The 17,296-nt window shown below is 44.5% G+C and overlaps 1 protein-coding gene across 1 annotated transcript in view; it reads left to right on the top strand.

Moving 5' to 3' along the window:
- CDC37L1 (cell division cycle 37 like 1, HSP90 cochaperone) overlaps positions 1–14,502 on the top strand; it is a 174,913-nt gene extending 160,411 nt beyond the window's left edge. The window contains exon 7 of the mRNA XM_069228316.1: positions 13,404–14,502. Within this exon, the coding sequence (XP_069084417.1) occupies positions 13,404–13,493 (90 nt within the window). The 3' untranslated portion in view covers positions 13,494–14,502. The remainder of the gene's footprint in view (positions 1–13,403) is intronic.
- The last annotated feature ends 2,794 nt before the right edge of the window (positions 14,503–17,296 follow it).

The following is a 17,296-nucleotide window of genomic DNA, read 5'->3' as shown; positions in this document are numbered from 1 at the left end:
TTATGTGAAATGTCGTTAAGACATAACATTTTAAACTAAAAAAAAAATGAAGTTTACCAGTTACAGTTGACTAAAGTAACTATCTCAAGCCTTCCCCATGCATTGCTTATGACCTCACATATTACATTGCTCCTAAAATTTTCTATGACATCATTAATAATGGCATCTGCTATTTATTCATTGATAACAAAACTGTGCATAGTGAGGGGGTAGTTATAGTTACTTCAGTTAGCTACAACTGGTAAATTTCAGTGATTTTATTCTTTTATTTAAAATGTTATGTCACTTTAAACTTTTTTTTCAGTAAAATATGTGTGTACACATATGTGTGTGTGTGTGTGTATATATATATATATATATATATATATATATATATATATATATATATATATATATATATATATAATTTTAACTACTAATGATGCAATTCAACTATCAGAAAATAAACTGTGGTCTTAGGTGTAATTCTTGAAAACCATTATATGAAAATACCTGAATGCAGCTGGAGTATATACTATTTTACTTGTGATACTGGAGTATTTTGATACAGGCTGTTTGGAGTTAGTATCAGAGTTCACAAGAGGAGAGGATTTTGGGACCTGCACTTATAAGTTTGGTGAGGGTGTGGTAAACTGAAGGTGAGAGTATTTTCCTTTATTTAAGTGGTAATCACGCATTGTTTTATTGCTTTGATATTTTATATATAAACCAAAACAAATTCTTCTGGATAAGCGATCATAAGGAGCCTAATTTTATGCCCATCTTTTCTAGGAAGGTGTATTCTGATCTCAGTGGTCCAGGAGAATTAATGGGACTGAAGCCTTCTTAGAAGGCTTCATGAATTCGTTTTTTCAAAGGTCTATAACGTATAATGTGTCTGAGTTGAAGATTTTTAGTCTTGTGGACTTGATGTATGTAAATAGTAATGTTTTGATAGTTGTATGAAGCTGGCTCTGTCTATACTATTTCAAAATGAGATATAGGGCCTGATTACAACTTTGGAGGAGGTGTTAATCCGTCCCAAATGTGACGGATCTACCACCAGCCGTATTAAGAGTTACATGGGATATAATGGACTCGTAATACGGCTGGTGGTATATCTGTCACTTTACCGTCACTTTTGGGACGGATTAACACCTCCTCCAAAGTTGTAATCAGGCCCATAGTGTGCAAAGAGTCCACGGGGTTCCCCAAGAGGCTTGACAGAGGCAATGATAGATAATACTAATGCTCTATTTGTGGTAATGTGGTCAAGCAGTTAGGCTTATCAGAGAGTAGTGTTAAGCATTTGTTGTACACACACAAGCAATAAGTGAAAACACACACTCAATGACTTAACTCCAGGCCAATAGGTTTTTATATAGAAAAATATTATTTTGTTAATTTATTATTAGAACCACAAGGTTCAGATTGCAGGTAGGTACATTCAATGAAAGGTACTTTGCATAGGTATAGTTAGAACTTTGAATCAAAACAGTACTGTACACAGTTTTTCATAAAATGGCAATAAGCTATTTTAAAAGTGGACAGTGCGATTTTCAACAGTTCCTGAGGAGAAAAGTACATTTTAGTTGTCTGGTAAGTAAAGCACATACAAGTTCAGTCTGTGGGGCATAGGTAGCCCACCATTGGGGGGGTTCAAGTGAACCCCAAACACCCAGCACCAGCAACACGGGCCGGTCAGGTGCAGAGGTCAAACAGGAGCCAAAATAACATGGGTGCCTGTGGAGAGAGGAGAGTTCTCCGGTCCTGGTCTACTTGCAGGTAAGTACCTGCATTGTCGGAGTGCAGACCAGGGGGGTTTGGTAGAGCACAGGAGGGGCCCAAAGTAGGCACACAACACAAACCCTCTGCGGCACAGGGGCGGCCGGGTGCAGTGGGCAAAGAGGGTGTCTAGTGTTCAATAGGATTCAATGGAGGGACCTGCGGGTCACTCAGATGCTGCAGGCAGGGCACCAGGGGGCTTCTCAGGCCAGCTACCAACTGATCACTGATGAGGGCTGCCCGCTGGTTGTTGCTGCACCGGTGGTCAGTTTCTCACAGGCCTGGGGGCTGTGGGTGCAGTGCTTCTCCAGGTGTCGGATATCTTCGCCCAGGGCAGTCGCGGTCAGGGGGGGGTCCTCGGGATTCCCTCTGCAGGCATCGTCGTGTGGGTGCAGGGAGGTCAGCCCAGGGTGGACACGTCGTCGAAGTTGCCAGGGGGTCCTCTCTTGATAGTTGGTTTCTCTGGGCACTGGCCAGGGGCATCGGGTGCAGTGTTGGGGACTCACGCTTCTGGAGTGAGGTGGGAGTCCCTTTAAAGATGGTTTCTTCTTTCTTGGTTCAACAGGTCTGCTGTCCACGGGAGGTCTTGATCCTTCTTAGGTGCAGGGCAGTCCTCTGAGTCTGCAGAGGTCGCTGGGCCCGCAGGATGCGTCGCTGGTGCCGGTTCTGTTAAGTAGGAGGCAAGCCGGTAGGGCTGGGGCCAAAGCAGTTGTCGTCTTCCTTCTTCTCTACGGGGTTTTTCAGCTAAGCAGTCCTTCTTCTTCGTAGGTCATCAGGAATCTGAAGTCCTGGGTTCAGGGTCGCCCCTAAATACTGAACTTAGGGGTTTGTTAGGGTCACAGGGCAGTAGCCAATGGCTACTGTCCTTGAGGGTGGCTACACCCTCCTTGGGCTCCCTCCCTTTGGGGAGGGGAGCACATTCCTATCCCTAATGGGGTAAATCCCCCAAGACAAGATGGAGGATTTTCTAAGAAGGGGGTCCCTTCAGCTCTGGTCACCTTAGGGGTGGGCCTGGGTGAGGGGTTGACTCATCCTTGTTTTTCTCATTATATCCCCCGGCTTGCCGCCAAATGTGAGGGCTGTCTGGGGTCGGGCATCTCCACTAGCTGGAGTGCCCTGGGCCGCTGTAACACCAGGCTTGAGCCTTTGATTCTCACTGCCAGGTGTTAAAGTTCCTGCAGGGGGAGGTGTGAAGCACCTCTGCCCAGGACAGGCTTTGTTCCTGGTCAGAGTGCACAAAGGCACTCTCCCCATGTGTCCAGAAACTTGTCTGGATGTGGCAGGCTGGCAGAGACTGGACAGCCTAGCTCTAGCAGTTGGGCTGGCATGAAGGGGGCATCTCTAAGATGCCCTCTGTGTGCATTTTTCAATAAATCCCACACTGGCATTAGTGTGGGTTTATTGTGCTGAGAAGTTTGATATCAAATTTCTCAGTATTCAGTGTAGCCATTATGGAACTGTGGAGTTTGTTTTTGACAAACTCCCAGACCATATACTCAGTATGGCTACCCTGCACTTACAATGTCTAAGAATTGACTTAAACACTGTAGGCTCATAGTGCTCATGCAGCTATGCCGTCACCTGTGGTATAGGGCACCCTGCCTTAGGGCTGTAAGGCCTGCTAGAGGGGTGACTTACCTATGCCACATGCAGTGGTTGTGGGCATGGCACTCTGCGGGGAGTGCCATGTCGACTTGGTCTTTTTCTCCCCACCAGCACACCCAAGCTGTGAGGCAGTGTGCATATGCTAGGTGAGGGGTCCCCAGGGTGGCATAATACATGCTGCAGCCCTTAGAGATCTTTCCTGGCATCAGGGCCCTTGATACCAGAGGTACCTTTTACAAGGGACTTAACTGTGTGCCAGGGCTGTGCTAACTGTGGTGCTGGGGCATGGTTAGCAGGGTCCCAGCACACTTCCAATCAAAGCTGACATCAACAAAAGGCAAAACATTAGGGGGTAACCATGCCAACAGTGGCATTTTCCTACAATGGTACAACCTACGGCCCTTACCACGGGAGGGGCTTAAGTGTTGACTGGTGTTTAATGGTTTTTGAATGAGTCTCTTCAAGGTGAGTATTTCAGTCTTGCATGAAAGGGAGGGTTGCCGTAGATTAAATCAGGCTGCATGACACTTAGTTCATTTATGGGCAAGAAATGATCAAACATTTGATTGACCCTTTGGTAGTGCCTTTTTAGGTTTTGCCTACTCAGCGTAAAACCTGCTGATTTCTTACCTTTACTCACCATTGGCTGATCCCACATCACACGTGGGTTTCATGTGCTTGTCAGCACCTTTTTACTTGCCATTGGCAGACTCCCACATGGGTCCTGTTGCCTTGCTTCCTATTGGTCAGCAGCTCCTCCTGGCCTCCTGCTTCTTCCAGCTCTTCCGACTCTTCATCCATGCGGTGGCGATTGGACCAAGTACTGCTTCCAGTGGCCAGTGTCCTTTCACTGGCGAGCAGGTACTCTTTATTTCTTTACTTTTTAACATACACTGAGGGCATGTGTCTGCAGTCCACTCTCATGGTTTTTTTTGCAGTTTTTTATACAGCATGTACTCGACCCGAAGGTATTGGAGTACTTTACAAGAGTACCAGTTACATTACATTAGAATATATAAATGTATTGGTAGGCACGGGGAGATTACGTGATTTGCCCAGAATCACAGAAGTTGAGCCGAGTAGAGTGAATTATTCCACAACCAGGCTGCTTTGATATGTACCAGACACAGATACTTGGACCACAATGAAGCAGCCCTTTTTTTACTGTGGAGTGTGTGTTTTATGTTGGGTAAACTGAGCAGTAAGGTGATGCATCACTGCGGTATTGTAGGCACTATAGGGTGGCGCGTCTGCAAGGGGGCTCATGCTCAGTGTTGCCACTATTGCAACTGCGCTATTATCACAGCCAGTCTTTCTTTTATGTTCACGGCGGGTGCAGACTGACCAAGCTGATATGGAAACCATTATAACAGAGAGGGAGAGGCATGGAATTATGTCACTGGCAGGGCGCCTAGTTTAAATGGCATCCGGTATTGGAACGACAGAAAATTAGGTGAGAGACCGACAAGGGGTTAGGGTCTTGGGGCAGCACTTGCGCCACATACTGGTGCACAGCAGTCACCCCAATACTGCCCTATCCTCTGCTGCTTTTTAATACAAATACTGCCCCCATACGTGCCCGTGTAGAGTTGTCTCGTTTATCAGTTGCCGCCTCCCTCTACCATAGTACATCAACTTGCTCTGCATAAGCATGTGAGCAGAGCTTTGCATGCTCCGCAGACTGCCTTACGGGGAAGACCCAACCAGCTGCAGCCACTCTGAACCCCTTCAGTGGGGGTGTCAGGCTGAAGTCTCACACTGAGGCCTGGGTGAGACCTCAGACATCCCTGTCTCTCTGCCTGTTGAAGGTGAGGTGCACACCGTGAACTCTGGATCATGTTTTTTATTTTTTCTCTTTTTTACCTTCATGATTATGCATTTCAGGCATTACATATATATGCTGTGCTTCCCTTAACGCCTCCCACCCCCTGACCACCACCCTGCTAGACCACTTCAGCCCTGTTGATGTAAAGCTATAATCTTGGCATAGATTTCTCAAATAAGTTTGCCGGAGGAGAGTATCAGACCACCTTTCACAGTGTGAAACTTGAAGGGGCTGCGTGGATGTTACAAACAGCAGCCTTAAATTTCAGTGTTCCTAAAGCTCTCTTGCACACCCTCGTGGTAGTTGCGAGAATTGCTGTATCTCTTTCTATGTGAGGTTGACTAGACAATACCCAGGGCCACTGGAATTATGCAATTTTGTGACTGTGGCGATTTTCACATAATTAAAGATGACCCATTTGCCACATAATCCATCCTCTATTGCATAATCTGCATATTTTAGCAAACAAAATGTTGTTTCTAGCCCAGATGGTTCAAAAGTTACTAAAAATGCATTGACATGATCATATTTCTGTTGCTTAGTGCAATATTTAGGTGTTAAACTGGTACTAATGAAATGCAACTAATGCCCAGAGAATGTTCCCAAGTTTAAAAATGACAAAAGAATGAAGTAATACTATTACAACCTGTACCGCATTATGCCGAATAGTTTGCAATTCTTGCCACATATTTTACTCAACCCTGATGCATTATTTGGTTTCTCCTGTCGCATAATTCCAATGGCCCTGACAATACCTTAGCTCCTAAGTGATCATAGGCGCAACCTGTTGGCTTTGCCTATGCTTGTTTGAAAATGCAGACCTCATGGCCAGTGTAATGGTTAGTTATGCCCACATGTTTTCATTACACAAGAATTCTGTGATGTCAAAGAACTTGTTGGTGGCATAGAGGGCCCTCACAAAGGGGTGAAGGCAGAGAGGGCATCATGCCCCAAGGCTGCAGCTTTCCTGGGTACCGCTATCCTTCAGCAACATTTATAGATTTGTACTTCCAGGCTAGCATGCTGTTTTTTTTTTTTAGTAATGTGGGAGTTTACTTAGCCACACCACTAGGAGGCACAGATGTAACGTTTTCATTTTCCTCGAAGTCCATTTCTGTAAATAATTTTTTTAATGTGTGTTAGAAATGGGGTCGCTAGTTGACAGTGGGTTTGCACCCTGTCCAAGTAGGGACCCTCACTCTAGTCAGGATACGGGAGATACCCGCTCAGATAACCCCTGCTCACACCCTTGGTAGCTTGGCACGAACAGTCGGGCTTATCTCAGAAGCAATGTGTAAAGCATTTGCACATAACACACAGTAACATAGTGAAAACACTATAATAGGACACCACACCAGTTTTAGAACAATAGCCATTATTTATGTATATAAAACAAGACCGAAACTATACAAATTAGACATACAGTAATAAAGATATGAATTTTGAAAGATTTAACTCAAAAATACAGTTCCTTGAAGTCGATGCTCCACCTGGGGCTATTGCGGTGTTGTGATCAACAAAACCAACAGTTTAGGCCGGCTGCGGTGTCGAGGGCCAGCTACGATGTCGGGAAGATGCCCAAACAGTACCTTGGAATTGCAGGGCGTCGTGATCCTCGTGGTGAACTCCAGAGAGCAGCGTTGCGGTGTTGGTTCCGGAGTCGGTGCGGGAGTCGTTGTGCATTTGAAGTCACACGCGTCGCAGATCAAACTCCGGGCTGATGAAGTCAGGAGCGCTGGCGTGGATGGTGTCGGGGCTGCGGTGCGACGTGCGGTGCCCAGGCAGTGGCTCGGTGACGGTCGTCCAGCGGCGTCAGTGAGACCACGGCTGCGATGTGAAGCAGGGCGGTGTGACGTGCGGTGTCCACAGGTCACGGTGCAGGCAGCGGCATCGTTGTTGCTGAAACGCTGTTGTCGGTAGGCCCAAGCCAGTGGTGCAGGACATTGCTTTGTGACCCTCACGAACGGTGTCCACAGGCCACGGTGCAGGCAGGGATGCCTGGTGACGACACCGGAGTCGATGGTGCTGGCGTCGGTGGACTGGGGCTGCGGTTCGGGACAGGATGGTGGTTCATGCTCCTCATGAGCGATGTCAACAGGCCATGGTGCAGGCAGCTGCACCAGTGTCAGCAGGAGCGGCGTGGTCGGGGATACCCAGGCTGCGGTGTGAGCAGGCGATGCTAGAGTGTGAGGCTCACAAGTCGCGGTGCAAGCAGCAGCTTGGTGAAGTCGTCCGATGACGGCGTCGGTGAGACCAGGGTCGCGGTGCGAAGGGGGGCCATGTAATTCTGTGCGGTGTCAGCCGGTCACGGTGCAGGCCAGCGGCGTCATTGGCGGCGTCGCAGTGGTTTCTCCTCTTGAAAAGTACAAAACACACAGTTCTCAGTGCTGCAGGTCGAGGAAACTGAAGTCTTTGGTGTCCATGAGACTTCCAACAGGAGGCAAGCTCTACTCCAAGCCCTTGGAGAACTTTCTTAAGCAGGACACACAGCAAAGCTCACCCTTTGCACTCTTTTCAGGCAGAAGCAGCAACTGCAGGCGAGTCTAGCACAGCAACACCGCAAAGGGACAGTACTCCTCCTCCAGCTCTTCACTTTTCTCCTTGGTAGAGGTTCCTCTTGATTCCAGAAAGATTCTAAAAGTCTGGGGTTTTGGGTATTCTTCTTATACCCCATTCTGCCTTTGAAGTTGGCAAACTTCAAAGCAAAGTCTCAAGTGTTTGCAAAATCCTTCCTTGCCCAGGCCAGGCCCCAGACGCACACCAGGGAGTTGGAGACTTCATTGTGTGAGGGCAGACACAGTCCTTTCAGGTGTAAGTGACCATTTCTCCCCTCCCTTCCAGCATAGATGGCTCATCGGGATATGCAGGCTACACCGCAGCCCCCTTTGTATCACTGTCTAGAGGAGAGGTGTGAATAGCCCAACTGTCACACTGACCCAGACGGGCAATCAAACAAGGTGATTATGGCACCTGCTAAAAAACAGAAAAAAACATGTAGAGGGTCCCACGTTTGAGTTTGATGCCAGGCATTGCACTAACACCTGTGAAACTTGGTGGTATATTAATATGGTTAACAATAAAATGTGGACTTATAGCATTCCAGGCATCAGGCCCACAGTGAGTTTACTAGTGTATTGGGATAATAATAACTTGTTTCTGTAATTGGAAGAGCATGAGTAAATGTCAATGGTGCTTACTACTCTGTGTTTCTTCAAAATAAAGAAGTGCAGGGATGCTGTAGTAAGTTGTCAGATAAAATGTGAGATGCACCAGGAGAATGTACAAGTCCATATATTTTAGAACCCCATGTCCTTCATGGGACGGTTGCTGGCACCTGCGTGGTGAGAACACAATACAAGCCCAGCGTCACAAAGCAAGATGAGACACCATATTTTTATGGCTGAATGCATAGTAACTCTTTTGTTCAGCTTTTTTCCTGAGCTTAGCCTTCTCCCTGTGTGCCCCTTTGTAACAGTGCACCATTTAAGAAGGTTCTTAAAAGCGCATTATCTGTGTTAAATGAGTATCGATACACGGCGATGTCATATGTGCAGACAGTGCTGCCAGGCAATGGAATGACATTCAAGTAATTCTCGTTCACCTTCATTCTTCAGCATACCTGATGTGTATCCCACAGTAGATAGTGTGATGGCGAATGTTTGTACAATTTGTAACTGTGCATGCTCCACTTGTGAGCAGATGGACGAGCATGTACATACCCACATGTAAGACTTTTGTGACAAAGTGGTGCTTAAAACTTTGCATAAAAATAGCGACTGGGAGTTGTCACAGAGATCTCAGAAAAGATCAAGTTCACAGATGTCTCCTCAAAGCCAAGATCGTGGGACTATGATTACCAGACAGAATAAGTATTGGCTGGGGTAGGCAATCGGTTGGTTATAAAAAGTCAGTATGGTGGTGAAAAGAAAATGTGTGGCACGGATCAGCCCTGCCTGCCCGGTGGACAAGATAAGTTAATGATCAATATCCCATGAGAGGTGTTTATTATACACAGACTGTACTTTATGAAAATGTGCCCAGTTTTAAATCTGGCTGTATGTCCACGTGTAATTTTCTACAGCATAACTGATATTTCTGGCATTGTTCATAGTTGTATCACATTTTACAGTGCTGACTTTTCCAGCCTGGTGCAGTGTCAGATGTACAGTCTGGTTTATTGATTTATCACACAGTGGGTAGTGGTGCTTTAACAGTGGTCAAGTAAGTGAGCTTTGTATGTTTAGTAGATGTTAAAGAACTCTTCCTCTTCCCCCAGTGACAAGCTGTCAAATAAAACACATCCACACAAGGATGTTGATTGCTCCATAGAGGGTAAAATGCATGTCTGATTAAGGTGACATAGTCAATAAAATTGTACAGTGATGTGCCACATGGTATCTATTCACACTCACTGTCATGTATATTCATGGTTTAGTATTTTGTGGTTTCCGTTTTGTCTCTACAGTTTATTTGACATCACACAGGCATTCCCATCTCCCACACCCTTGAGTCTACTAATTTATCACCAACTGTCATCCTTTTCTCTACCTTTTTAGGTTGAGCGCGCAAGCACTTTGACCTGTTGTAAGTATTGTGGACTTCTAACCACGCCCACCACTTTCCCTTGTTTGTGGGTTTGCCTTTCAGAAATCCCTTGATGTAATTGCTTTCAGTTTGTCCCGCCTTGGGGTGGTTTTGTTACCACCTTGAGACTGAGCCTGTTACACGGATAACTGCACGATTGCCAATATACTTCTGCGTGGGTGAATTTTTCTTTTATCTCTCCCCTTTGTGCTCCATGGCAGCCATGGCCCTCACAGCACAACAGCGCAAACTCCATCAGTGGTACTGGAGCACTGGTTACATTGTTTGCACTGATACCTAATGAGAGTCATTTATTTTGGCTCTTCCCTTCACGCTCCATAGCTTTACCAAAAACACTTAGAATTGATAAATGCTTTACTATAAAACACAGAAATTCACAACATGGCTCTCCCGGCACAGCAGGAGAGCTGGAGAGCCAATACTACAATATTCACTGCAATCGGGAAAAGTCGCCCCATAATGCTTTGCAGGCATTCTTTTTCAAAACATTATTGACCATAACCCAGCCTCTGGTGGTCCTAGGACAATTGGACTACCACCAAAATGTTCAGATTGACTCTTTCTGTTTAGGTCATCTCTAGGTCACCACACTGGGTTAGTGGGGACCCCAAAATAATAACCCCTCCCACCATTCTGTCCCTTTTTATTAATCTCTCTCTTATGGCTGGAACTTTTGTTTTACAGCTTGGAGTAGTTTTTGTTTTAAGGGCCTTAGTATTGCGGTAGGCCTGAAAATGTGTAAGGCACTATCCTCTCTTGGAGCTAAATATATGATTGCACTGCATTACTTTGTGCCATTCTATTTTCGCGTGGTTGTGCCCTCTAGGGGCTAATTACATGGTTACATGACCATGTTCCATATAAATGATATTTTATTGTGGTGCCCTCTAGGGGCTGTTCTGAGCATTATAGTCAACATACTACAAAATGTGTTGCACTCATTCTTCCCATAATGCTTTGCAGGGCATTTTTTACAAAACATTTTTGCTCCTAACTCATGCCTGTGGTGGTCCTAGGACCATGGGACCACCTTGAAAAAGTTGACCACAGCCTGCTCTTTCTGTCTAGATCATCTCTGGGTTCCAACTCTAAGTTAGTGGGTACCCCAAAATAATAACTCTTCCCTCCATTCTATGTCTTTTTAACTTCTCTCATGGCTGGAACTTTTGTTTTAAAGCTGAGAGTAGTTTGTGTTTTAAGGGTCTTGTTTGTAATAATATTGGAGAAGGCCTGCTCGCCTTGAAAATGTGTAATGTAATATGCCCTCCATGGGTAAATATATGGTTATACTGTAATACTTTCAGTTATTTTCTTTTCATGTGGTTATGCTTATGGGCTTGCTATATAATGAAAGGACCATGTTTCTTACGAATGGTAATTTCATTGTGGTGTCTTCTAGGGACTGCTCTGAGCATTACAGTCTCATGCCAAACGTTTATTTCTGATAAGTTTTTGGGGGGTTTATATGATAATTGTATATTAATCTCCCCTTATTCTAGTTATGACCATGATTCAGGCCAATTTAACATCCTTATTACACTGTGACAGTGTGAACCCTTTTGATATGTTTGGGTGACCCTTCTAGTTTATTTCTGTTGTTACTCCTCCATGGCTGTCTTGTTTTAGGAATTGTGTAAGCCAGCCAGCAACTCCGAAGGTAGGGTGGTGAAAGTGTTATTCTATTGGAATTACTGTGTCAGATTTAAATTAGGATGCTAAATGGCAACATTTTCATTTTTGGTTGTAGAGAGGGGAAGAAGGTAAATGGAAGTTCTTTAGTTATGTGCAGGGCCACTGCAATTATGTGTCAGGAAAATAACAAATTCTGAGGTAGGGTTGACCAATTTATGTGGCAAGAAAAGTCCAGTTATGAAATTACAATGCCAGTAGCTCTAACTCAAGCAAATGCGAGACCGATTGCATTGCAAATGCGTGTTAGTACTAGTTGGAGCCCCCAGCACCAGGCTGTAATACCAGAGATTGTCTGGAAATCTTTCAAAACAGGCATTTCTTTTGGCTGCAGCAGGAGCTCACAAACCTCTGAGAGCACACCAACCAAAACTTGAAGAAGTTTACACACAATGTGAGGCAGACTACTCCGTGGTCAAGTGATGTGCAAACATGTACAAAGCCACAAACAATACCATTTGCCAGCAAACAAAACAAGCTTGTTGTGAACTGAAGGAGAGTAGCAACCTTCTATCAGGGACACAGAGGCAAAACGTACTTACTTGTATTGATGGATACTTTACCTGCAGATTCTTCACCAGTACGCCTGCTTCTGCGTTTCATAGATATGTTATAGCGAAAGTTCAAAAGATCCTATCCTGCATTTTTCTGGTACTGCAAATTTTTCATCAGTGTCAATCTACCCTTTCGCCTCGAAGGCTCGGAAAAAACAGAGGGTAACTGACGTGGATGCACCAGGGCGGGCGCTTTACGGCCTGGTTGTTGTCGCCTCATGTCACTTCTGGTGCTGAATGAGTCCAGCGCCCTCCACCAGCAACATTATTGCTTTGAAGTTTTCCAGATTAAGTCTGATACTTAAGATTGTTCAACACGGGGGGAATCTGCATATAGAAGTATCGATGAGAATTTGTGATACTGTACCTATCTAGATTGTATTTGCCTATGAAAAGTAATGAAACTCAAATGATTAACTTCGCCATGACACCAATGCACATGGTCGAAGTACGTAAGAAAGACTTGTCTCACTTTCCTGCCAAGACATGGCCACATAGTGAAGTTTTCATTTTACAGTAAAGGTTATTTATAGAGTGCACCAATATGTCCATGGTGGCTCTTGCCCTTTGTATTTTTTAAGACAAGCAATTTTTATTGAATTAATGTTTTATTTACCATTCTATGTTTCATTCCTCGATTACAAATGCCCGTCCTCGCAGGGCATTGTTTTATTTTCACTGATTGTGAATTCACTGCTGAAATGTATTTGTAGTACAAACATTTAATGCTTTCGATCTGAGTTGTTGATGGTGCTGGGTGTGTACTGTTAAACATGGTTAATGCACTTCTTCCATTACGTTTTTGGTTGTTAATATATGTTGTTTTCCCAGTTATTTTTTTAATCTACAATTTGGGCTTACTACCTACGTAGTTTGTCCGATTGTCAAATTAGTTAGAGGCTACTTTGGTAGCCATTTGCTTTTACTGGTCAGTGTGTGCTCTTATGTTGTGTGTGTACATATGTACAGTTCAGTTCTGGAGGCTTCTGTGTTGCCGCAACTCAATATAAATTTGTCATTCAGTTAGTAAGTTTCCTTTTATTTTACTCTTAAGCATCGCTTCACAAACCTGTTGGCGCACGATCTCCACTTATTTTACCTTGTTTTTATAAACCATTCAAATTAAGAATTAGACATCTTTGAGAAGTGTACTACAGCTGGGCTCTTCTAAACTGAATTTTCCAGTCCTGGTAAACATGTTCAGAAAGGGATGGGTTTAAATTATAAGGCTGTCCTGCATGTCTCGTGTAGAAAAGGGTACACGACGTTCAGTTTTGCACTAACGAGAGTTGTCTGAAAATGATTACCTTAGCCCCTCGTATTTGATACACACTTTAAAGTATTGTTTACCTTTCTTCTAGAATACAGATTCCAGTCTGAATACGGAGTTTTACAGTTGCAGTGGAACGATTTACCAAGAAGATGAATCGAAAATGATGGATACAGCATAGATCCTCTCGTGCCAAGACTTTTTGATGCAGACAAAAGAAGAATATTTTGCCTAATTTCATAATATAAAGCAACATTGATGATGTTATGGCCAGCAGCTAGTGAGACAGAGCAGGATTCGGATCACTCTGACCCTAACGGTGCCTTCAAAAAGTTTGGAATGTGAATACAAGGGTCTTATTTCATGTTTAAGGCAAGGATTGGATTTCGTACTAGTGTACGCTATCAGTTGGCTTACCGTAGATCCACAGAAGATGTAGTTTGAGAAAATAACTCATCCTGGAAAAAAACTGCACATTCTATTTTCTGGGATTGTTTTGACTGCAATGAAAGAGCTTCCTTGAATATTTTCCCCTTCAAGGTACCATCACTGATATCCAACACCTTGTCTTCGCGGAACAAATAGATCCTCATGTATTTAAATTTGTGGGTGAAGTATTAGGTTAATGGTAAAGTGGTTGTTGACCTACGCCAAAGCTGAGTTCTCTTATGGGTCAGCCACCACACTTATCTGCAAGCAGTCTTGCTTGATGGTTCTTGCCTTTTTGTTTGCCAGCCTGGTCTCTGTTACTATTCTCCCTGCGCAGCTGGTCTGAGGTAGAGAAAGATGGGGCTAAGACTTGTTAAACTTTAACAATCAGTAGTATGTTTGGAGGGGGGTCACCCCACTCTGTTTGATGCTGCACTTTACTTTTCTCTGAATAACATGCCCAAATGGACATATTTTAGTGTCTAGGAAATTCAGTGCGTGCTGCTAATACTTGAGCATTTTTCACAGAAATCTCACAAGGGATTATGGTGTAGCTGTTTTTGCTGCAACTGAAGTAGCTTTGCATTACGTCTATTATTCAGTTTTAAGAATAAAACACTTACAATTTGGAAATGTGAAAGCGGACATTGCAAATGTGAGTGGGTTTCTACGCCTATCTTTCATCACATTTTTGTGTGTGTATGTATGTAGCATTCTATTTTATTATACTAAAATAATCATAAACGTTTGTGCAACGATAACATCTGCAAGTGTGCGTTACTTCTTACGTTTCTTATACTGTGGCACAATTAATTTGACTTTAATTCAAACGCTAGCCTTCCCAAATCTGCTGACTCTAGAAACTTCTGAGTAACTGAAAACCTAAATTAACATATTTTTTCTGCCTCTATGCCATTTCCCTACTGCCCTCACCACAAACATGCACCACCACCAAGATGGCCCTAATCTTTTGTGCTGAGAATATGGTGCCTTCTGTCATTTCATTATTCCTTTGTATCACGTTTGTGTTATGGAAGCTTAGTAGTTTGCGACAGTTCAAATTTCGGAGACAGCAAGCCTGCATTTGAGCAGAGAGTGGATCTTAATGTCTTCATGTCACTCATAATCATGTTGTTTAGCAGAAACTCACAATCCTAGAATATTACAACATCCAGTGAATAAAGAACTCACAAATGGACATAAATGTTAATTCACAGGAGTCAGAGCGGATAATGAGAGAAGCAAATGAAACGGCTCAGAAAAAATCCATAGACACAGGCCCATAGAATCAAGATACTATCGTTATCAGCACTTCAAAGACTCACTTGTTACGATATAGAAACAGATCTAAGGAAAGAAGGCTAACAATCATCATTCAACTTACTGCAAACCAACAGAGACTAGGGCAATCAAGTAGAAGCCTTACACACAAACCAGCACGGAACAACTTATATGCCCATGTAAGTCGGCCAACTGTGTAACTTCTAGTGTACTTCTCCAATAGATGAGCCACATCCTCTACTTGAACAATCGTGTTATACATGTTCACAGCGTGGCTGTCTAAATCACAAACTTGAGAGGTTATGTTCTCAGGTACACTTTATATTACCAGCATAAGAGCTCTGCAGTCTGGGACCTGAACTAGTAAAGTGGCCATAACCAGAGGAATAGAACTATATGGGCTGTTTCCAAAACCTTTATGCTCTGCTTAACATGACATAAATCGTGAAGGATGACTGAGGGATCACCCTGATATGTGAAAACTAACGTGACAGTGTTGATTTAATAAATCTGAAATCCATTTCGGACATCTACAAGCCAACTTCTGCAAGCTCTGCAAAGACTCAGTGGCTATGTTGTGCAATCACGCCCTACAACATGAATTCAACGCAAGGCTAGGTTGCTGCTTATAAGTGTACTTATGAGCTCTCTTGCTACTTGAGTAATACGGAGGTTGGGTGACCTAAATTAATCCCCTGAAATGTTGTTCACTCAGAGATGGCTTTACCTCCCACAATCATGATGTGTTGATCTGTGTAACTGTAAGGAAATGCCCCATTTTGTATGGTTGCCCAAATGGTTTTCAACTTATTCTGATGGTTTTTTTACTCTGATTGTGCCCTGAGGCCTGCTAACCAGACCTCAGTGGCAGTGCCCTGACCCTAAAGTGTATGTTGAATTGGCTGTACCCAATTGGAAATGGCTAACTTTCCTGTATGTCCCTAGTCTATGGTACCCTGGTGCCCAGGGGTATGTATGTTATAGGGGTACCCAGGACTTACAGGACTTACAGCACTGGGTGTGCTGCCCTGGAGGTCTCCCAAGTCAAACAAGTCCACCACTGCAGACTGGTAGAGCAGCTGTGCACTGCTAGCCTGACTTTGCCATTGAAAGCAATAGTAAAGCTACCACTCCACTTTCCACTTCAACTGTACATCTGTGTAAGTCACTCCTCTGGCAGGCCTACTGAGTCCTAAGGCCAGGGTGCGCCATATGTCACAGGTGACATGTACTTAACATGTCATGGCAGTAAAACCAGCAAATCCACTAATTTACTGTGGAAAGACTTGGTCACCCAATTGGTGAGTACAGTATTACACGCTGACTCCTCAACTGTGCTAACTTCTGAACGTTGTGAACAAAGTGGGCACTCCAGGGTATCAAACAACTTGTTACATTAAGTTCGACTTGTATCTCAAATTGAAATTAATGTAACTTGTTGCAGTGTGCAGCTTTAGCCAGCATGCCACTTTGTTCCTTTTAGACCTCCTGTGCCTTCCAAGGCACACATGGATCCTGAACCACAAAAGAGCTTCCTCCCCCCTCCCATTCCCCCCACCTGAGGAGACATGCCAACAACATTTTAGGAAGGAGAATAAAAATGGATTGCAGGCCAGGGAGGTGTTACCTCTCTCCTACAGGAAGCCACTTGTTAGCCCCAAAAGTTAGGCTTCAAAGGGAAAGCCGCCTTTGAAAGGAAGATATATCACACTAGGGAGGAGGGCTGCCCTATTATTTAAGCAGACAGGCTGACACCGGGAGCACGGAGGGGAAACCAGTTGCCATACCCATTTCCCACGGGCGTGTATCCTTGAGGTAGCCATACCTTGGGTGTGGGCTTGGGAGGTCTGAACACCGAGAAGAAGGGCCTCACTATCTTGGGAGTGGACAGAATGGTGCACCACAGGAAGTGGTCAACAGGTGGGAGGGAACCTGGCAGTCCATTGACTACCAACCGCATCATGTCCTGAGGGCACTTTCTGAGCATAAAGGGGGCATCCCTGGCACCCAGACCGCATATCTCGACCAACTTGGAGAAAGGAATGCTCTGCTGCACCAAGGGACCAGCAAAGAGAGGCTGCACCAACCAAGACTGCATCTGCTGCACCTGGTGGCTGGCAAAGAGAGGGACTGTGTCTGCTGTGTCCTGCTCAAGGAGAGTCTGTCTCCAGAGCCAATCAAGCCAAGAGACTCCAAGGGCCAGCCAACTGGCCTCCTGTTTGCAGCACAGAAACACAACAGCTCAAGAAGCCTGCTGGGGCAAGTTGGTGGCCC

This window comes from Pleurodeles waltl, chromosome 1_1 (assembly GCF_031143425.1).
Source record: "Pleurodeles waltl isolate 20211129_DDA chromosome 1_1, aPleWal1.hap1.20221129, whole genome shotgun sequence".
Lineage (NCBI taxonomy): Eukaryota > Metazoa > Chordata > Amphibia > Caudata > Salamandridae > Pleurodeles > Pleurodeles waltl.
This window is presented reverse-complemented; position numbering and strand designations above follow the sequence as displayed.